The sequence below is a fragment of the Pelophylax lessonae genome (genome assembly GCF_965119305.1).
Source record: "Pelophylax lessonae genome assembly, chromosome: 8".
Classification (NCBI taxonomy): Eukaryota; Metazoa; Chordata; class Amphibia; order Anura; family Ranidae; genus Pelophylax; species Pelophylax lessonae.
In genome coordinates, this window is record NC_138775.1 from 195,227,370 (window position 1) to 195,242,281 (window position 14,912).

General features: G+C 46.8%; 1 protein-coding gene across 1 annotated transcript in view; it reads left to right on the forward strand.

Annotated features, from left to right (window-relative positions):
* The window catches only part of GLMN (glomulin, FKBP associated protein), a 107,448-nt gene that overhangs the window by 48,358 nt on the left and 44,178 nt on the right, over window positions 1-14,912 (forward strand). The window contains exon 9 of the mRNA XM_082266403.1: window positions 14,535-14,588. Within this exon, the coding sequence (XP_082122529.1) occupies window positions 14,535-14,588 (54 nt within the window). The remainder of the gene's footprint in view (window positions 1-14,534; window positions 14,589-14,912) is intronic.

The following is a 14,912-nucleotide window of genomic DNA, read 5'->3' on the forward strand; positions in this document are numbered from 1 at the left end:
CTGAGGTCCAGAGTACTCTTGAGCAGGTTTTCATTAAGGATATATCTGTGCATTGCTGCATTCAGCTTTCCCTCGATCCTGAGTAGACTCCCAGTTTCTGCCGCTGAAAAACATTCCCACAGCATGAAGTTGCCACCACCATGCTTCAATGTAGGAATGGTATTAGCCAGAAGATGAGCGGTGCCTGGTTTTCCCCAGATATGAAGCTTGCCATTCAGGGCAAAGAGTTTAATCTTTCTTTCATCAGACCAGAGAATTTTATTTCTCATGATCTGAGAGTCTTTCAGGTGCCTTTTGGCAAACTCCAGGCATGCTGTCATTACTGTGCCTTTTTACTGAGGAGTGGCTTCCATCTGGCCACTCTACCATACATTCCTAAATGGTGGAGTGCTGCAGAGATGCTTGTTCTTCTGGAAGGTTCTCCTCTCTCCACAGAGAAATGCTGTAGCTCTGTCAGATTGACCATTGGGTTTTTGGTGACCTCCCTGACTAAGAACCTTCTCCCTGGATCAAGGATGAGCAGTGGAAACAGAATGCACCTGAGCTCAATTTTGAGTGTCATGGCAAAGGCTGTGAATACTTCTGTACATGGGATTTTTATTTTAACTACCTCAATACTGGGCACTTAAACCCCCTTCCTTCCCAGACCAATTTTCATCTTTTAGCGCTGTTGCATTTTGAATGACAATTGGGCAGTCATGCAACACTGTACCTAAACCAAATTTGTGTCATTTTTTTCCCCACAAATAGAGCTTTCTTTTGGTGGTATTTGATCACTGACAGGTTTTTTCTTTTTTGGTGCACAAATAAAAAAAGACAGAAAAGTTTGAAAAAAAAAAAGTTTTTTTGTTTAGGTTATAAAATTTTGTGAATAGATACGTTTTTTCCTGCACTGATGACGCCGCACTGACAGGCACTGATGAGGAGACACTGATTGGGTGGCACTGATGGGGTGGCACTGATATGCAGCACTGATGGGCACTGATAGGTAGCACTGATATGCAGCACTGATGGGCACTGATATGTGGCACTGATAGATAGCACTGATATGTAGCATTGGTGGGCACTGATAGGCAGCACTGATGGGCACTGATCGGCGGCACTGATGGGCACTGATAGGTGGCACTGATCGGCACTGATGGGCGGCACTGATTGGCACTGATGTGGGGCACTGATGGGCACTGATGGGGGGCACTGATGGGCACTGATAGGCAGCACTGGTGGGCAATAATGGGCACTGGTGGGCAGCACTGGTGGATGGCAATAACAGGCACTGGTGGGCAGCACTGATATATGGCATTGGTGGGCAGCACTGATAGGAGGGCACCACTGGCAGGCTGTTTGCCATCCCTGGTGGCCATGGTGGGCATCCCTGGTGGTCATGGGTGGGCATCCCTGGTGGATCTAGTGGCACCCCACCCCCCCAGGGCTGCACTGGTAATCAATGTTCTGATTACCAGCACAGACCCCCCCCCCCCCTGTGATCAGTGAGTACTTAGAAATACTCACTGATCACCCTAGCTCCAGTATCGATCCTCTTCTTCTCCTCCCTGACAGGATCTGTCAGGGAGGAGAAGAGATCGAAGCCGTTACAACGGCTGTATTTACATTGCATGACAGCTGTGATTGGACACAGCCGTCATGTGATCAGAAGGGCCAATCACAGGGCCTTCCTGACGCATCTTGTTGCGCTGTGTCCAAAGGGACACAGGCACATCGAGATCGCGCCGTTGCGCGTGCCCGCGGCGGCGCGAACTCGCTCCTTCTGAAGGACGTTCCGGAACGTCCATTCAGAAGGACGAGACTCCCACCCAGCCGTATATGTACAATGGCCGGGTGGGAGGTGGTTAATAAATCTGCAACGATTTCAAACAAACTTCTTTCACGTTGTGAAATTGTTGGGTATTGTTTGTAGAATTTTTTAGGAAAATAATGAATTTAATCCATTTGGAATTAGGCTGTAATATAACAAAATGTGGAAAAAGTAAAGTGATGTGAATACTTTCCGGGTGCACTGTAAATAGTGTTTTTTTTTTTTTTTTTAGGCAGACTGCATTGACATAGAAGCTGCCCTAGGTAATGCCCACATGTGATGATGAGCCTCTGTGATTAAAATAACTGAAATTCAATGAATGAAAAGGATAGCCTAGGGACAGTATAGCCACATACTTTCACATGGACAGAGCCCAATCTCTATAGGTGGGCAGGTCTCCATTTTACACCTGACTGCCCTCTGATCCAATCAGCCTAGAGTCCGTTTACACCCGCTGGTCCATAGGAATACATAGACCATTGGATCAGGTCTACCTGAAAAACTGACAGGCTGATATGATCGGATCACCCATGGAAAGGGGCTGGAGAGGAAAGGACAGGACGTCCTCCAGTCAAGAATTTGCAGGCTCTCTTTGACTTGCTACAGCTTCTAATGCACACGGTGACAAGCTCTGGGCCCTGCTTTAAAAAAAATAATTTTACTTTATTTGCCTGCACACTGTCTGGCCTTGCTTTTTCGGTAGGGGCGTAGCGTGGTAACATAAAGTTAATGCAGTCCTGACCCTGGGGTAGATTTGTTAAAGGCAAATAGTGTGTGTAATTTGTAAACGCAGTTGCACTCTGTGAGAGCAGTTGCTCCAGAGCTTAGTAAGTGAGGGGACATTCTATTGACTACCATCATCCAATCATATGCAAGCAAAAATGCTGTTTTTTTTTTTTTTTTTTTTCCCCTTGCATATGATTGGGTGTTCTTTGCAAAGTGAAGCTTTATCTCATTTCATTTTTGGAGCAACTACACTTGCAAAGTGCACAGTCTGTTTGATTTTAGTAAATCCACCCATTGACATTGTACTAAAGGTTTGTAAAATCACATTGCATCTTAAACACCGCCGCCGCCCAACTGTATATATGTAAACATTTGGCCCAGTTGATTTTTTGGGTTATATTGTTTAGATTGGGATCCTACTGCTGCTGCAGATAGAGTAGTTAGTGGGAAAATGTAAAAATATAAAGGACAGCCGTAACTTTAGGAATTCTTAAGTGGAGTACACACTATGAGAAAATCTGAAGAATAATTCTGTATGAGGCACAATTGTTTGATCTTCGCATATTGTGTACACAACTTTCAACATCTGAATCGGACTCTGCAAAGAAAAAATTCTGAAGAGACAAACTTCAAAAAGTTCTTGTATGTGAACAGAACGAACGATTTTCATTTAATATGTACTGTTTACATACATTTTTCGCATACGAAAAATCAGATTGGAAAGACTGTGCATGATAGGGATAAGGAAGGGGATGTATTCCAGAGATAAAACTATAATTTACAACTTTATAAAACACTGGTCCGACCTCATCTGGAGTATTCTGTCCAGTTTTGGTCGCCAGTCCTCAGGAGGGATGTGTTGGAGCTGGAAAGAGTACAAAGAAGGGCAACTAAACTGATTTAGGGGATTTGAGGACCTTAATTATAAAGAGCGCTTACAAGCACTTGATTTATTCTCCCTGGAGAGGAGACTCCTGAGGGGACATGATAGCGATTTATAAATACCTCAATGGTGATTTCAACATAGAAAAAAAATATTCAGTCACAAGGAATGCATGAGGATACAAGGCCATACAATGCGATTAGAGGAAAAGCAATTTAACCTCAGGCTACGCAGTGGGTTCTTTACAGTAAGGGCTACAAGACTGTGGAATTCTCTACCACAAATGGTAGTAACTACGGGGAGTATGGCTACTTTTAAAAGACTCTTGGACGTACATCTCAAGGATCAAAACATTCAGGGGTATGGGAGATGATTACAGCCACACACACCTACACTGGTTGAACTAGATGGACTATTGTCTTTATTCAACCTCACCTACTATGTAACTATGTAAGAGCCCATAGGACAAAACAAGCACAGATAATACTTTACATATGGGCGTCCTCGCAATTCGGTATCTTTCAGCTGGGCTCAAGCGCAAAAGAGACAGAATTCTAGCTAGCGATTGCTTTTAAAGTCCACTCAGACACCACCCACATAAACACCCACTGTCTGCTTGTCCAATGACAATTCAAAAGAGGCCACCCTTCCTAACCGCTTAAGCCCCGGAAGATTTTACCCCCTTCCTGACCAGGGGGTTTTTTGCGATTTTTTTTTTTTTTTGTACTGCGTGACTTTAACGGACAATTGCACGGTCGTGCGACGCTGTACCTAAACTAATTTAACGTCTTTTTTTTCCCACAAACAGAGCTTTCTTTTGTTGGGATTTGATCACCTGTGCGATTTTTTTGATCATGCGCTATAAACAAAAAAAGAGTGTAAATTTTGCAAAAATAACAATATTTTTCACATTTTTTTTGTATGAAATTCCCCCAAAAAAATGTAAAAATCAAAATGTTTTAACATTTTCAGCCAATTTGTTTTATGCTACATATGTTTGGTAGAAAAAATCGCAAAAAGCGTATTTTGATTGGTTTGCGCAAAAGTTATCGCGTTTACTAACAAAGGGAAAGATTTTTGTCATTTTTGGTGTTTTTTTTTTTTTTTTACGAGTAATGGCGGCAATCTGCGATTTTTTTTTTTTTTTTTTGCGGGACTGCGACATTGCGGCGGACAGATTGGACCCTTGACTTACATTTTTGACACTTTTGGGGTTACCAATGACATTACTGCAGTAATCAGTTCTATACATATGCACTGTTACTGTAAAAATGACACTGTCAGGGAAGGGGTTAACTGTATTGGAGAGGGAGGGGTTAAGTGTGTCCTAGGGGCATGTTTCTAACTGTGATGGGACATGTCTACTATTGTAAAAACAGAGATCAACGGTTCTACATAGTAGAACCGTCTGATCTCCATTTTTACACAGGGGAGAATGACAGCCCGCCTTTCTTCCGCTCTACCGACGATCGTAGTGTGACCGGCGGACATCGGGTCCGCCGGACACATGTGCGGACTCTTCAGTGAACGAGCCGGGCGGGGGCGCGCGCCTCAGCGGGTGCGCACTCGCCCGCTATTGGCTCACAAACCGGTGACAGGCTAGTGACGTATATATACGTCACTTTGCCTGGCCGGGGCTGACCGCCGCAGTATATCTACTTGCGGCGGTCGGCAAGCGGCTAATCAACGGGAAGTATCTCATTTTTACAGGAAGCATGCTATAGCCCCACTGTTTTTGACCCGGGTCATCTTTCAGTAACAGCTGGCCTTTGATGTTGATATAACCTCCCCAGGAGGTACCTGAGGCTCCTCTACCCCCATACCTCACAACAGGAGGCCTATGCGAGAACATCCTGTGAGGATATGAATTCCCATTTATGACTCCTTGTCACAAACACCCTGCTGGCTAACCTTGCTCTGCTGGCATTCCAGGCCAGGTGTAATCCGGTTTCAACCATTCAGACACATCTGATATTAGAATACATGTTGCCTTCCAACAATAGGCCATCAAAAATATGATCTATGGGTAAACCTCTGGTTAACATTAAAGTGTTACTAAACCCAGGACTCTGAATTCACTATATGCAATTAGTTTTGTTAATGTAAACTGCTAAATACTTTTTCCCTTTAGAAGTATATAGCAGTCTTGTGACTTCTATCAGTGTCCTTCCGAGCACTGGGTACAGCTTGTAGGTGGAATTTTCATTCTCCTTTGTCCTATGAGGCTGCAGGACCACTGACCCTCTGTCTGGACAGTGCTGATTGGCCCTGTGCTGATCACATGCACCAAACTCTGTAGCAGTACACACCAAACTGATGTGCAGAGTGCCCTCAAGGCTCTGTACTATCGGCAGATGAATTGGTGACCGTAAACGAAGGGGAGGATCAGAGAAGACAGTATCAAATATCCTTTTTACACAATGCAGAGGATTAACCCCTTAGGTTCCACAGTGAGTATATCAAGCATGCTTTACTGCCTATACAGACTGATTTTACTGTTGTGGGTTTAGTAACACTTTAAGTATTTTTGTTATATTTTCTAATACTTTTACATTAGTTATCTGTATCTGTCATTACTTAATTGTTATACTTGCATTTGTATGATCTCTCTTTGCACATCTCAAACACAACCCCAGAAACATATCACCTAACCATGATAAAAGAATGTAGAACAAGCATGCTTTACTGCATATACAGACTGATTTTATTGTTTTGGGCTTAGAAACATTTTTTTCTCTTACGTCCTCCGACAGTCGCCGCCTCTTCATATTCGTCACATATGGGGTATTAGACTTTGCTCCGAAGGAGTAGCTAGGCAACAGAATATGTTAACAATAAAGCTTTTAACATATCCCACCCTCAAGGGGTGGTCCCCTCAGTCAATACCCTCCTACTTCCTGCAACCATATCTCAGTTTTAATGTCTAGCTTGTCAGGAGTGGCTGGCTTTTTCTGTGCTGGGGCTTTCTGTCCCAGACTCTTTCTTCTTTTTAAAATTTTGTTTGAGTTTTCTCTCTACCTTTACTTAGCTGTTATTTTTGTCAGCATTAGTTAGTTCTTCGGACGAAGAGGATCATGCAGACTGGGTCTCGGGCTGATCCCCCTGATCGCAGGTCGTGGGTCAGTGGCTTCCCAGTCTGCCTTCGAGCGTTCAGCCAGGTAACGCTCCTGGCACGGTGAACGACCCATCCCTGTTCGGTGCAGGGATGATTGGTGAGGTGGCTACCTCACTGGACGCTGTGCGGTTTCTTAACCCCCATTTTGTGCGTCTTGAATGCGACTCTCCCTGCCTCATGTGCAGCGGCTTGTTCGCCTGTGCGGGTTCCCCACGCCATGTGAGGTAAGTGTATTTATGTGGGGACCTGTCTGTCTGGGGGGGTGTCAGTCTGGGACTGTGTAACCTGCCTTTAATCACACTGCTTGTCTCCCTATCTCTCGGCTGCATGCTGTGGGCTGCAAGGGGGGGGGGAGATGTGTGACACTGTCTGTGTCAGGCTGATCGGTGTGTGAAGCTGTGTGCTGTGGGGCATGTTTTTTGGCATGTTTGGGCACTGTACAGCGATCGCTGCGGCGATCTGACATGTATTCTGATACTGGAATGTAATGTGTGTTTTTTACTGCACTGTGGAGCTGCGGTTTCGGCGCCAAACGGCGCTATTTTGCCTACTCCCGCTCCGGCCACATGTTTTACATGCATGGCGGCCATTTTCTTGTAGCCTCCATAGGCTTACATAGAGCGCCCTGGCAGCATCACTTCCTCTTTCCTGGAACACCGATCGAGGCAGCAGCAGCGGCGAGGGTCTCCTCAGGTTTTTACCCTTCTGTTCTTGCTATCCATTGCCTGTGTTCAGTTTGCATATTCCCTGTGGGGGTCTTATTGTGCTGAGTGTGGTGCGGTGGGCTGCGCTTGCCGCGCTTGCTTAAAAGGGGCAGTTAACCCTTTGTTGTCTGGCATTACAGGGGCAATGGACTCTCAGGAGGCAAAATTTCCTACAGCCTTGGTGGAAAGCCAGGGGACCGCTGTCTCCCCCCCAGGGGGGGATTTGGCCACTATTGTGGCTGGCCTTGCTGCTCAGGTGCAGATGCTGGTGGCTGCTCAATCTACTAAAAGGCCCAGAGTTGCTCTTTCCTCTGATTCTGAGGGTGAGGGTGATAGGGCTGTTATGACAGGGGCCTCCTTATCGGGGTCCCGCTCCTCTCTTGATCTAATAGGGTCTGAGGTGGAGGCTGATGTTGAGGGGGTTGATAATTCTCCCCCTGGCTCGCCTGAAGAGCTTGCAATCATGGATGAGTTGATTGCTTCCATAAAGCAAACGCTGCGTTTGCAGGATGAGGTGTGTCCCCCCGCCGCCTTGGCGGCTTATGGGACGCAGAGAAAACGCAGGACGCCGCAGGTTTTTCCCTGCAATGATGATTTTCAGCGCGCTGTTAAGGAACAATGGCGCAATCTACGCAAACCTTTTGCTGTACCAAGTAGATTCAAGCTGCGTTATCCTTTTTCACCTTCCACTGATGAAAGGTGGTGTGTGCCTCCCCCAGTGGATCACGCAATTGCGGTTTTAAACAAAGCCACTGCGATTCCTGCAGAGGGTTCCCCGGTGTTCCGTGACGCCACGGATAGGAGACTGGAGTCTCTTACCCGTCATACTTATTCTGTTACGGGTTCTATGCTTAAGGCTCTGTTTGCTTCTCTCATGGCGGCCCAGGCGATCGCGAGTTGGACGCAGATGCTTAGGCGCGTCCTAGTGGCCGATTCGGCCTCCCCGGCGACCCTGGATATGGTGGATCAAATCCACCAGGGTGTCATGTATCTGTTTGATGCGGACCTGGACCTGGTTCCGTTGGCCGCACGTGTGCACAGTGTGGCGGTGTTGTCTCGCCGCCTGATTTGGTTAAAATGTTGGTCGGTGGACCAGTCTTCACGTAAGACCTTAGCCAATCTACCTTATGATGGGTCTCGCCTTTTTGGGGAGTCCCTGGATGTGTTGATTAAGGGGATCACCGGGGGTAAGAGCACTCTCTTGCCCCATTTCCCCAAAGCTAAGGGGGCTTCTGGGAAGAAGCATGCTAATTTTCGGCCCCCTCAGGGGTCCTTTCGTGCCTTTCGGCCGCACTACAAGGGCAAGCTGTTCAAAGGTCAAGGCTCTCAGAAGAAGCCCTGGTCTGGTAAACAGAAGTCCGGCCAATCCGGATCTGCAGCCCATAACAGTGCGGCCTGAAGGGGCGCCCTCACCCAGTTTTGGGGTGGGGGGACGCTTGCTCGGTTTTCTTCAGCCCTGGTTGGCCCGTGTGCGGGACAGATGGGTTCAGGAAATCGTTCGATCTGGTTACAAGATCGAGTTTCTCTCTCGGCCGGAGAGCAGATTTTTTCCCTCAAATCTTCAACTGTCTCCAGAGCGTTTGCGGGACCTGCACCTGGCGGTGCGGGACCTGAGGGCTCAGGGAGTGGTGGTTCCGGTGCCTCATCGGGACAGATTTCGGGGGTTTTATTCCAATCTGTTCACCGTGCCCAGGAAGGAGGGCAAGGTTCGTCCAATTCTGGACTTGAAGGCTCTGAACCGCTCTGTGCGGGTTCGCAAGTTCCGCATGGAATCCCTGCGGTCGGTGGTGGCTGCCCTGGTTCCGGGGGAATTCATGGCCTCCATCGATTTGAAGGATGCGTACCTTCACATCCCCATTTTCGAAGGTCACCAGAGGTACCTTCGATTCGCCATTGCGGAGGATCACTACCAGTTCGTGGCGTTACCTTTTGGTCTCGCCTCGGCTCCGCGGGTCTTCACCAAGGTGCTTGCACCGGTTCTGGCATTGTTGAGGGCCCAGGGCATTTCTGTCCTGGGGTATCTGGACGACATCCTGGTTCGGTCTGCGACCAGCCAGGGTCTGGAGGAGGACCTGTCTGTCACGATGCAAACTCTACAGGAGTTTGGTTGGACGATAAATTTTCCGAAGTCGACGCTGAGTCCGTCGGTTCGTCTTCCCTACCTGGGAATGATTCTGGACTCGGTACAAGCGAAGGTCTTCCTGCCGGAAGACAAACTCAGAACTCTTCAGGAGGAAGTCAGGTCCCTCAGGGACGTTCCGCACTCGTCTTTAAGGACGTGCATGAGATGTCTGGGATTGATGGTCTCGGCCTTCGAGGCGATTCCCTTCGCCCAGTTCCACACGCGGGGTCTCCAAGCGGAGATTCTGTCCAGGTGGGATGGGCGACCTCAATCTCTGGATCTTCAGATCTCGTTGAGTCATCGCACCAGAAGAAACCTTCTGTGGTGGCTCCAGTCCCCGATGGTGTCCGGGGGCAAGTCGTTTCGTCCTATCTCGTGGACGGTGATCACCACGGATGCCAGCCTGTCGGGCTGGGGTGGTGTTCTGGGCGTTCTGTCTGCCCAGGGAACTTGGTCGGAGGGAGAGTCTTCCCTTCCGATCAACATTCTGGAATTACGTGCGATAAATCTCTGTCTTCATCGCTGGACGGACCGGCTGCAGGGTTGCCCGGTTCGGGTGCAGACGGACAATGCCACGGCGGTGGCCTACATCAACCACCAAGGGGGCACCAGGAGTGCCCGGGCGGCTCGAGAAGTGGCCAACATTCTGTCTTGGGCCGAGACTCATGTCCCGGCGATAACGGCAGTTCACATTCCGGGGGTGGAGAACTGGCAGGCGGACTATCTGAGTCGCCAGACCCTGGATCAGGGGGAATGGTCTCTTCACCCGGCTGTCTTCCAGATGTTGTGCGCGAAGTGGGGTCTTCCAGATGTGGACCTGTTCGCGTCTCGTCTCAACAACAAGGTTCGTGGCAAGGACGCGCGACCCTCGGGCAGACGCGTCGGACGCGTTAGTGGCCCCGTGGCATCAGTACAGGCTGATGTACGCGTTCCCACCGATTCAGTTGCTGTCCAGGTTCCTTCGCAGGTTACTCTCGGAACGCAGCACGGTGATTCTTGTGGCACCGGACTGGCCTCGCCGGTCCTGGTACGCAGACCTCGTGAATCTGGCGGTCGACGCCCCTTGGCGTCTACCTCTTCGAGACGATCTACTGTCTCAGGGACCGATTTACCATCCTGCTTTACAGTCGCTGGCTTTGACGGCCTGGCTGTTGAGACAGAGGTCCTGAAGGAGAAGGGTCTCTCTCCAGAGGTCGTTCATACTTTGATCAACGCTAGGAAGTCTTCCTCGGGGAAGGTTTATTACCGTACTTGGAAGGCCTATTTTGCCTGGTGTGAGTTCAGGGGGTTTTCACCCCGCACGTGCTCGGTTTCCCGTGTGCTGTCTTTTCTTCAGACGGGTGTTGATCAGCGTTTGGCGCTGGCTACGATAAAGGGTCAGGTGTCTGCGCTGGCCGTTCTGTTTCAACGTCCCGTGGCTTCCAACTCCTTGGTTGGCACTTTTATTCAGGGTGTGCGGCATCTGGTTCCTCCTAGGAGGGATCCTTTGCCCCCTTGGGACTTGAATCTCGTTCTATCTGTGTTACAACGTGCTCCTTTTGAACAGATCAGGGAGATCTCGTTGTCTATGTTGTCCAAAAAGGTCGGCTTTTTGGTGGCGATCACTTCGGCTCGCAGAGTGTCGGAGCTGGCGGCTTTGTCCTGCAAGTCTCCGTACCTGGTTATTCATTTGGATAAGGTGGTCTTGCGACCTAATCCTTCTTTTCTTCCGAAACGAGTTTCGGAATTCCATCTTAATGAGGATATTGTCTTGCCTTCGCTGTGCGCGAAGCCTAAACATCCGAAGGAGGTGAGATTGCATTCTCTGGATGTTGTTCGGGCGATAAGGGTTTACCTTAAATCGACTGAGTCTTTTCGTAAGACTGACTCCTTGTTTGTTCTTCCAGAGGGTCCTCGGAAGGGCATGGCGGCTTCGGCCTCTACCATCGCCAAATGGATCAGGCAGACCATTGAACAGGCCTATGCTTTGCAGGGTAAGGCTCCTCCTGTCCCTGTGAAGGCGCACTCTACTAGATCTTTGAGTACGTCTTGGGCCTGTCGTCATGGGGCTTCTGTAGCCCAGGTGTGTAAGGCGGCGACCTGGTCGACCGTGCACACTTTCACAAAATTCTACAAAGTAGATGTTCAGGCATCGGCGGATGCTTCCTTTGGCCGCAAGGTTCTTAGTGCGGCTGTTCCATAGGGTCCCTTGTTGGGGACTCCTGGCTGTTGGGATAGTTTTTTTTGTATCCCCTGGTTTTTTGTCTTCTCCTGGGTTGTTGCTCCTGTTGAGCACTTGTTTTTTGCTGTTGCCCAGCTGGTTTCCTTCCTTTGGTAAGGTTCCTTTCTTTGATGCGGAGACTGCGTTGCCTTTTCGGCGCGGATGCGTTTCCCACCCCTCATGTTTGCACTGCTTTGGGACGTCCCCATATGTGACGAATATGAAGAGGCGGCGACTGTCGGAGGACGTAAGAGAAAACGGAATTTTTGTAAAATCTTACCTGTAAAATTCCTTTCTCTGAGTCCTCCGACAGTCGCCGCCCCCGCCCCTCTTTTGGGGTTTGGTTGTATACTCTACTGCTATTCCACTAAAACTGAGATATGGTTGCAGGAAGTAGGAGGGTATTGACTGAGGGGACCACCCCTTGAGGGTGGGATATGTTAAAAGCTTTATTGTTAACATATTCTGTTGCCTAGCTACTCCTTCGGAGCAAAGTCTAATACCCCATATGTGACGAATATGAAGAGGCGGCGACTGTCGGAGGACTCAGAGAAAGGAATTTTACAGGTAAGATTTTACAAAAATTCCGTTTTAAAGGAGTTGTAAAGGCAGAAGGTTTTTTATCCTAATGCATTCTATGCAATATACAATATATATATTACAATATATACAGTGGGGATCGAAAGTTTGGGCACCCCAGGTAAAAATTTGTATTAATGTGCATAAGGAAGCCAAGGAAAGATGGAAAAATCTCCAAAAGGCATCAAATTACAGATTAGACATTCTTATAATATGTCAACAAAAGTTAGATTTTACTTCCATCATTGACACTTTCAAAATTACAGAAAACAAAAAAATGGTGTCTGCAAAAGTTTGGGCACCCTGCAGAATTTATAGCATGCACTGCCCCCTTTGCAAGGCTGAGACTTGCCAGTGTCATGGATTGTTCTCAATCATCGTCTGGGAAGACCAGGTGATGTCAATCTCAAAGGTTTTAAATGCGCAGACCCATCTGACCTTGCCCTAACAATCAGCACCATGGAATCTTCTAAGCAGTGGTTTAGAAAACTGAAACTGAAAATAGTTGACGCTCACAAAGCTGGAGAAGGCTATAAGAAGATAGCAAAGCGTTTTCAGATGTCAATATCCTCTATTCGGAATGTAATTAAGAAATTGCAGTCATCAGGAACAGTGGAAGTTAAAGTAAGATCTGGAAGACCAAGAAAAATATCAGACAGAACAGCTCGCAGGATTGTGAGAAAAACAATTCAAAACCCACGTTTGACTGCACGATCCCTCCAGAAAGATCTGGCAGACACTGGAGTTGTGGTACAATATTCCACTATAAAGAGATACTTGTACAAATATGGTCTTCATGGAAGAGTCATCAGAAGAAAACCTATTCTATGTCCTCAAAACAAAAATCAGCATTTGAACTTTGCAAATGAACATATAGACAAGCCTGATGCATTTTGGAAACAAGTTCTGTGGACCGATGAGGTTAAAATTGAACTTTTTGGCCGGAATGAGCAAAGGTACGTTTGGAGAAGAAGGGGCACAGAATTTAATGAAAAGAACCTCAGTCCAACTGTTAAGCATGGGGGTGGACCAATCATGCTTTGGGGTTGTATTGTAGCCAGTGGCACAGGGATCATCTCACGAGTAGAAGGAAAAATGGATTCAATAAAATTTCAGCAAATTTTGGATGGTAACCTAATGCCATCTGTGAAAAAGCTGAAGTTAAAGAGAGGATGGCTTCTACAAATGGATAATGATCCTAAACACACCTCGAAATCCACGGGGGATTACATCAAGAGGCGTAAACTGAAGGTTTTGCCATGGCCTTCACAATCTCCTGACCTCAACATAATTGAAAATCTATGGATAGACCTTTAAAAGAGCAGTGTGTGACAGACAGCCCAGAAATCTCAAATAACTGGAAGACTTTTGTAAGGAAGAATGGGCAAAGATACCTCAATCAAGAATTGAAAGACTCTTGGCTGGCTACAAAAAGCGTTTACAAGCTGTGATACTTGCCAAAGGGGGCAGTACAAGATATTAACTCTGCAGGGTGCCCAAACTTTTGCAGACACCATTTTTCTGTTATTTTGAAAGTGTAAATGATGGAAATAAAATATAACTTTTGTTGACATATTATAAGAATGTCTAATCTGTAATTTGATGCCTTTTGGAGATTTTTCCAATCTTTCCTTGGCTTCTTTATGCACATTAAATTTTTACCTGGGCCGCCCAAACTTTCGATCCTCACTGTATATGTATGTGTGTGTATATATATATATATATATATATATATATATATAATATAGCTTCAGCAGTTTTTTTTTGTTTTGCTCTAGCAGAATGAACTATGATGAATGCATTGTGGAGCACGGCTCTTTAAATATTCTTCATGTAGAGTATACTAGACTAATAACCTTCCTCTTTGTAAAGGGATGAGAGGGTTGTCTTTCAGATACTGCTTCAAGCAACGGAAGGCTTGCCGACCCTTTTTACCATGAGCTGGGTTTCCTCATGCAGTGAGCTGAGACTAATACTATAAGGATCTGTTCAGACGTGAATACAGAACATGCAGTCAGAAGCTCTCGTATTGAGCGGCTTTCTGGGAACTCGGATCAATATCTTCATACATGAGCTTAATCTTCCTCCTGCCAGTTACAATATGAAATGAGCAGTCTGAATGGCCAGAATTGCTTGTTTTACTGAATCCCAGAAGAGTTGAGATATATCTTTGTATTATAATGTACATATAAAAATCCAATCTGTAGGCAAAGTCAGCAATGTGAAGTGGTAAGATTAGACCATATGAAAGATGTGCTGCATAATTGAACGCATCTACTGGACTAATGTTACCACAATTGTCTGCTTTATATGAGTAAATGGAAACATTTCCTGATATACAGAAACATGAATACAATTCTAAATTAATAGAATATTGTTTTATTTTTCCTAGGCCATCGTTTGTGCTGAAGTCTAACATGGAACATATTGGTGTGTTGTTAAAAAGGTAAGGGAAATTCTCATCAATGCTCACTTTTCACAGAACCGATAACCTAAAGCAGTACCTGTTAAAGTAAAGTCCTTGTTTTTTTTTTTGTTTAAAAATAAAAAGCCTGTTATACTTACCTCCTCTGTGCAGTTGGTTTTGCACATAGCAGCCCAGATCCTTCTCTTCTTGGGTCCCCCATTAGAACTCCTGGCCCCTCCCTCCTGTTGAGTGCCCCCACAGCAACCAGCTTGCTATGGGGGCACCTGAGCCAAGCCGATGCTCTTTCCTCATTGGCTCAGTGACTTTGACAGCAGCAGGAGCCAATTCGGCCTACTGCTGTGT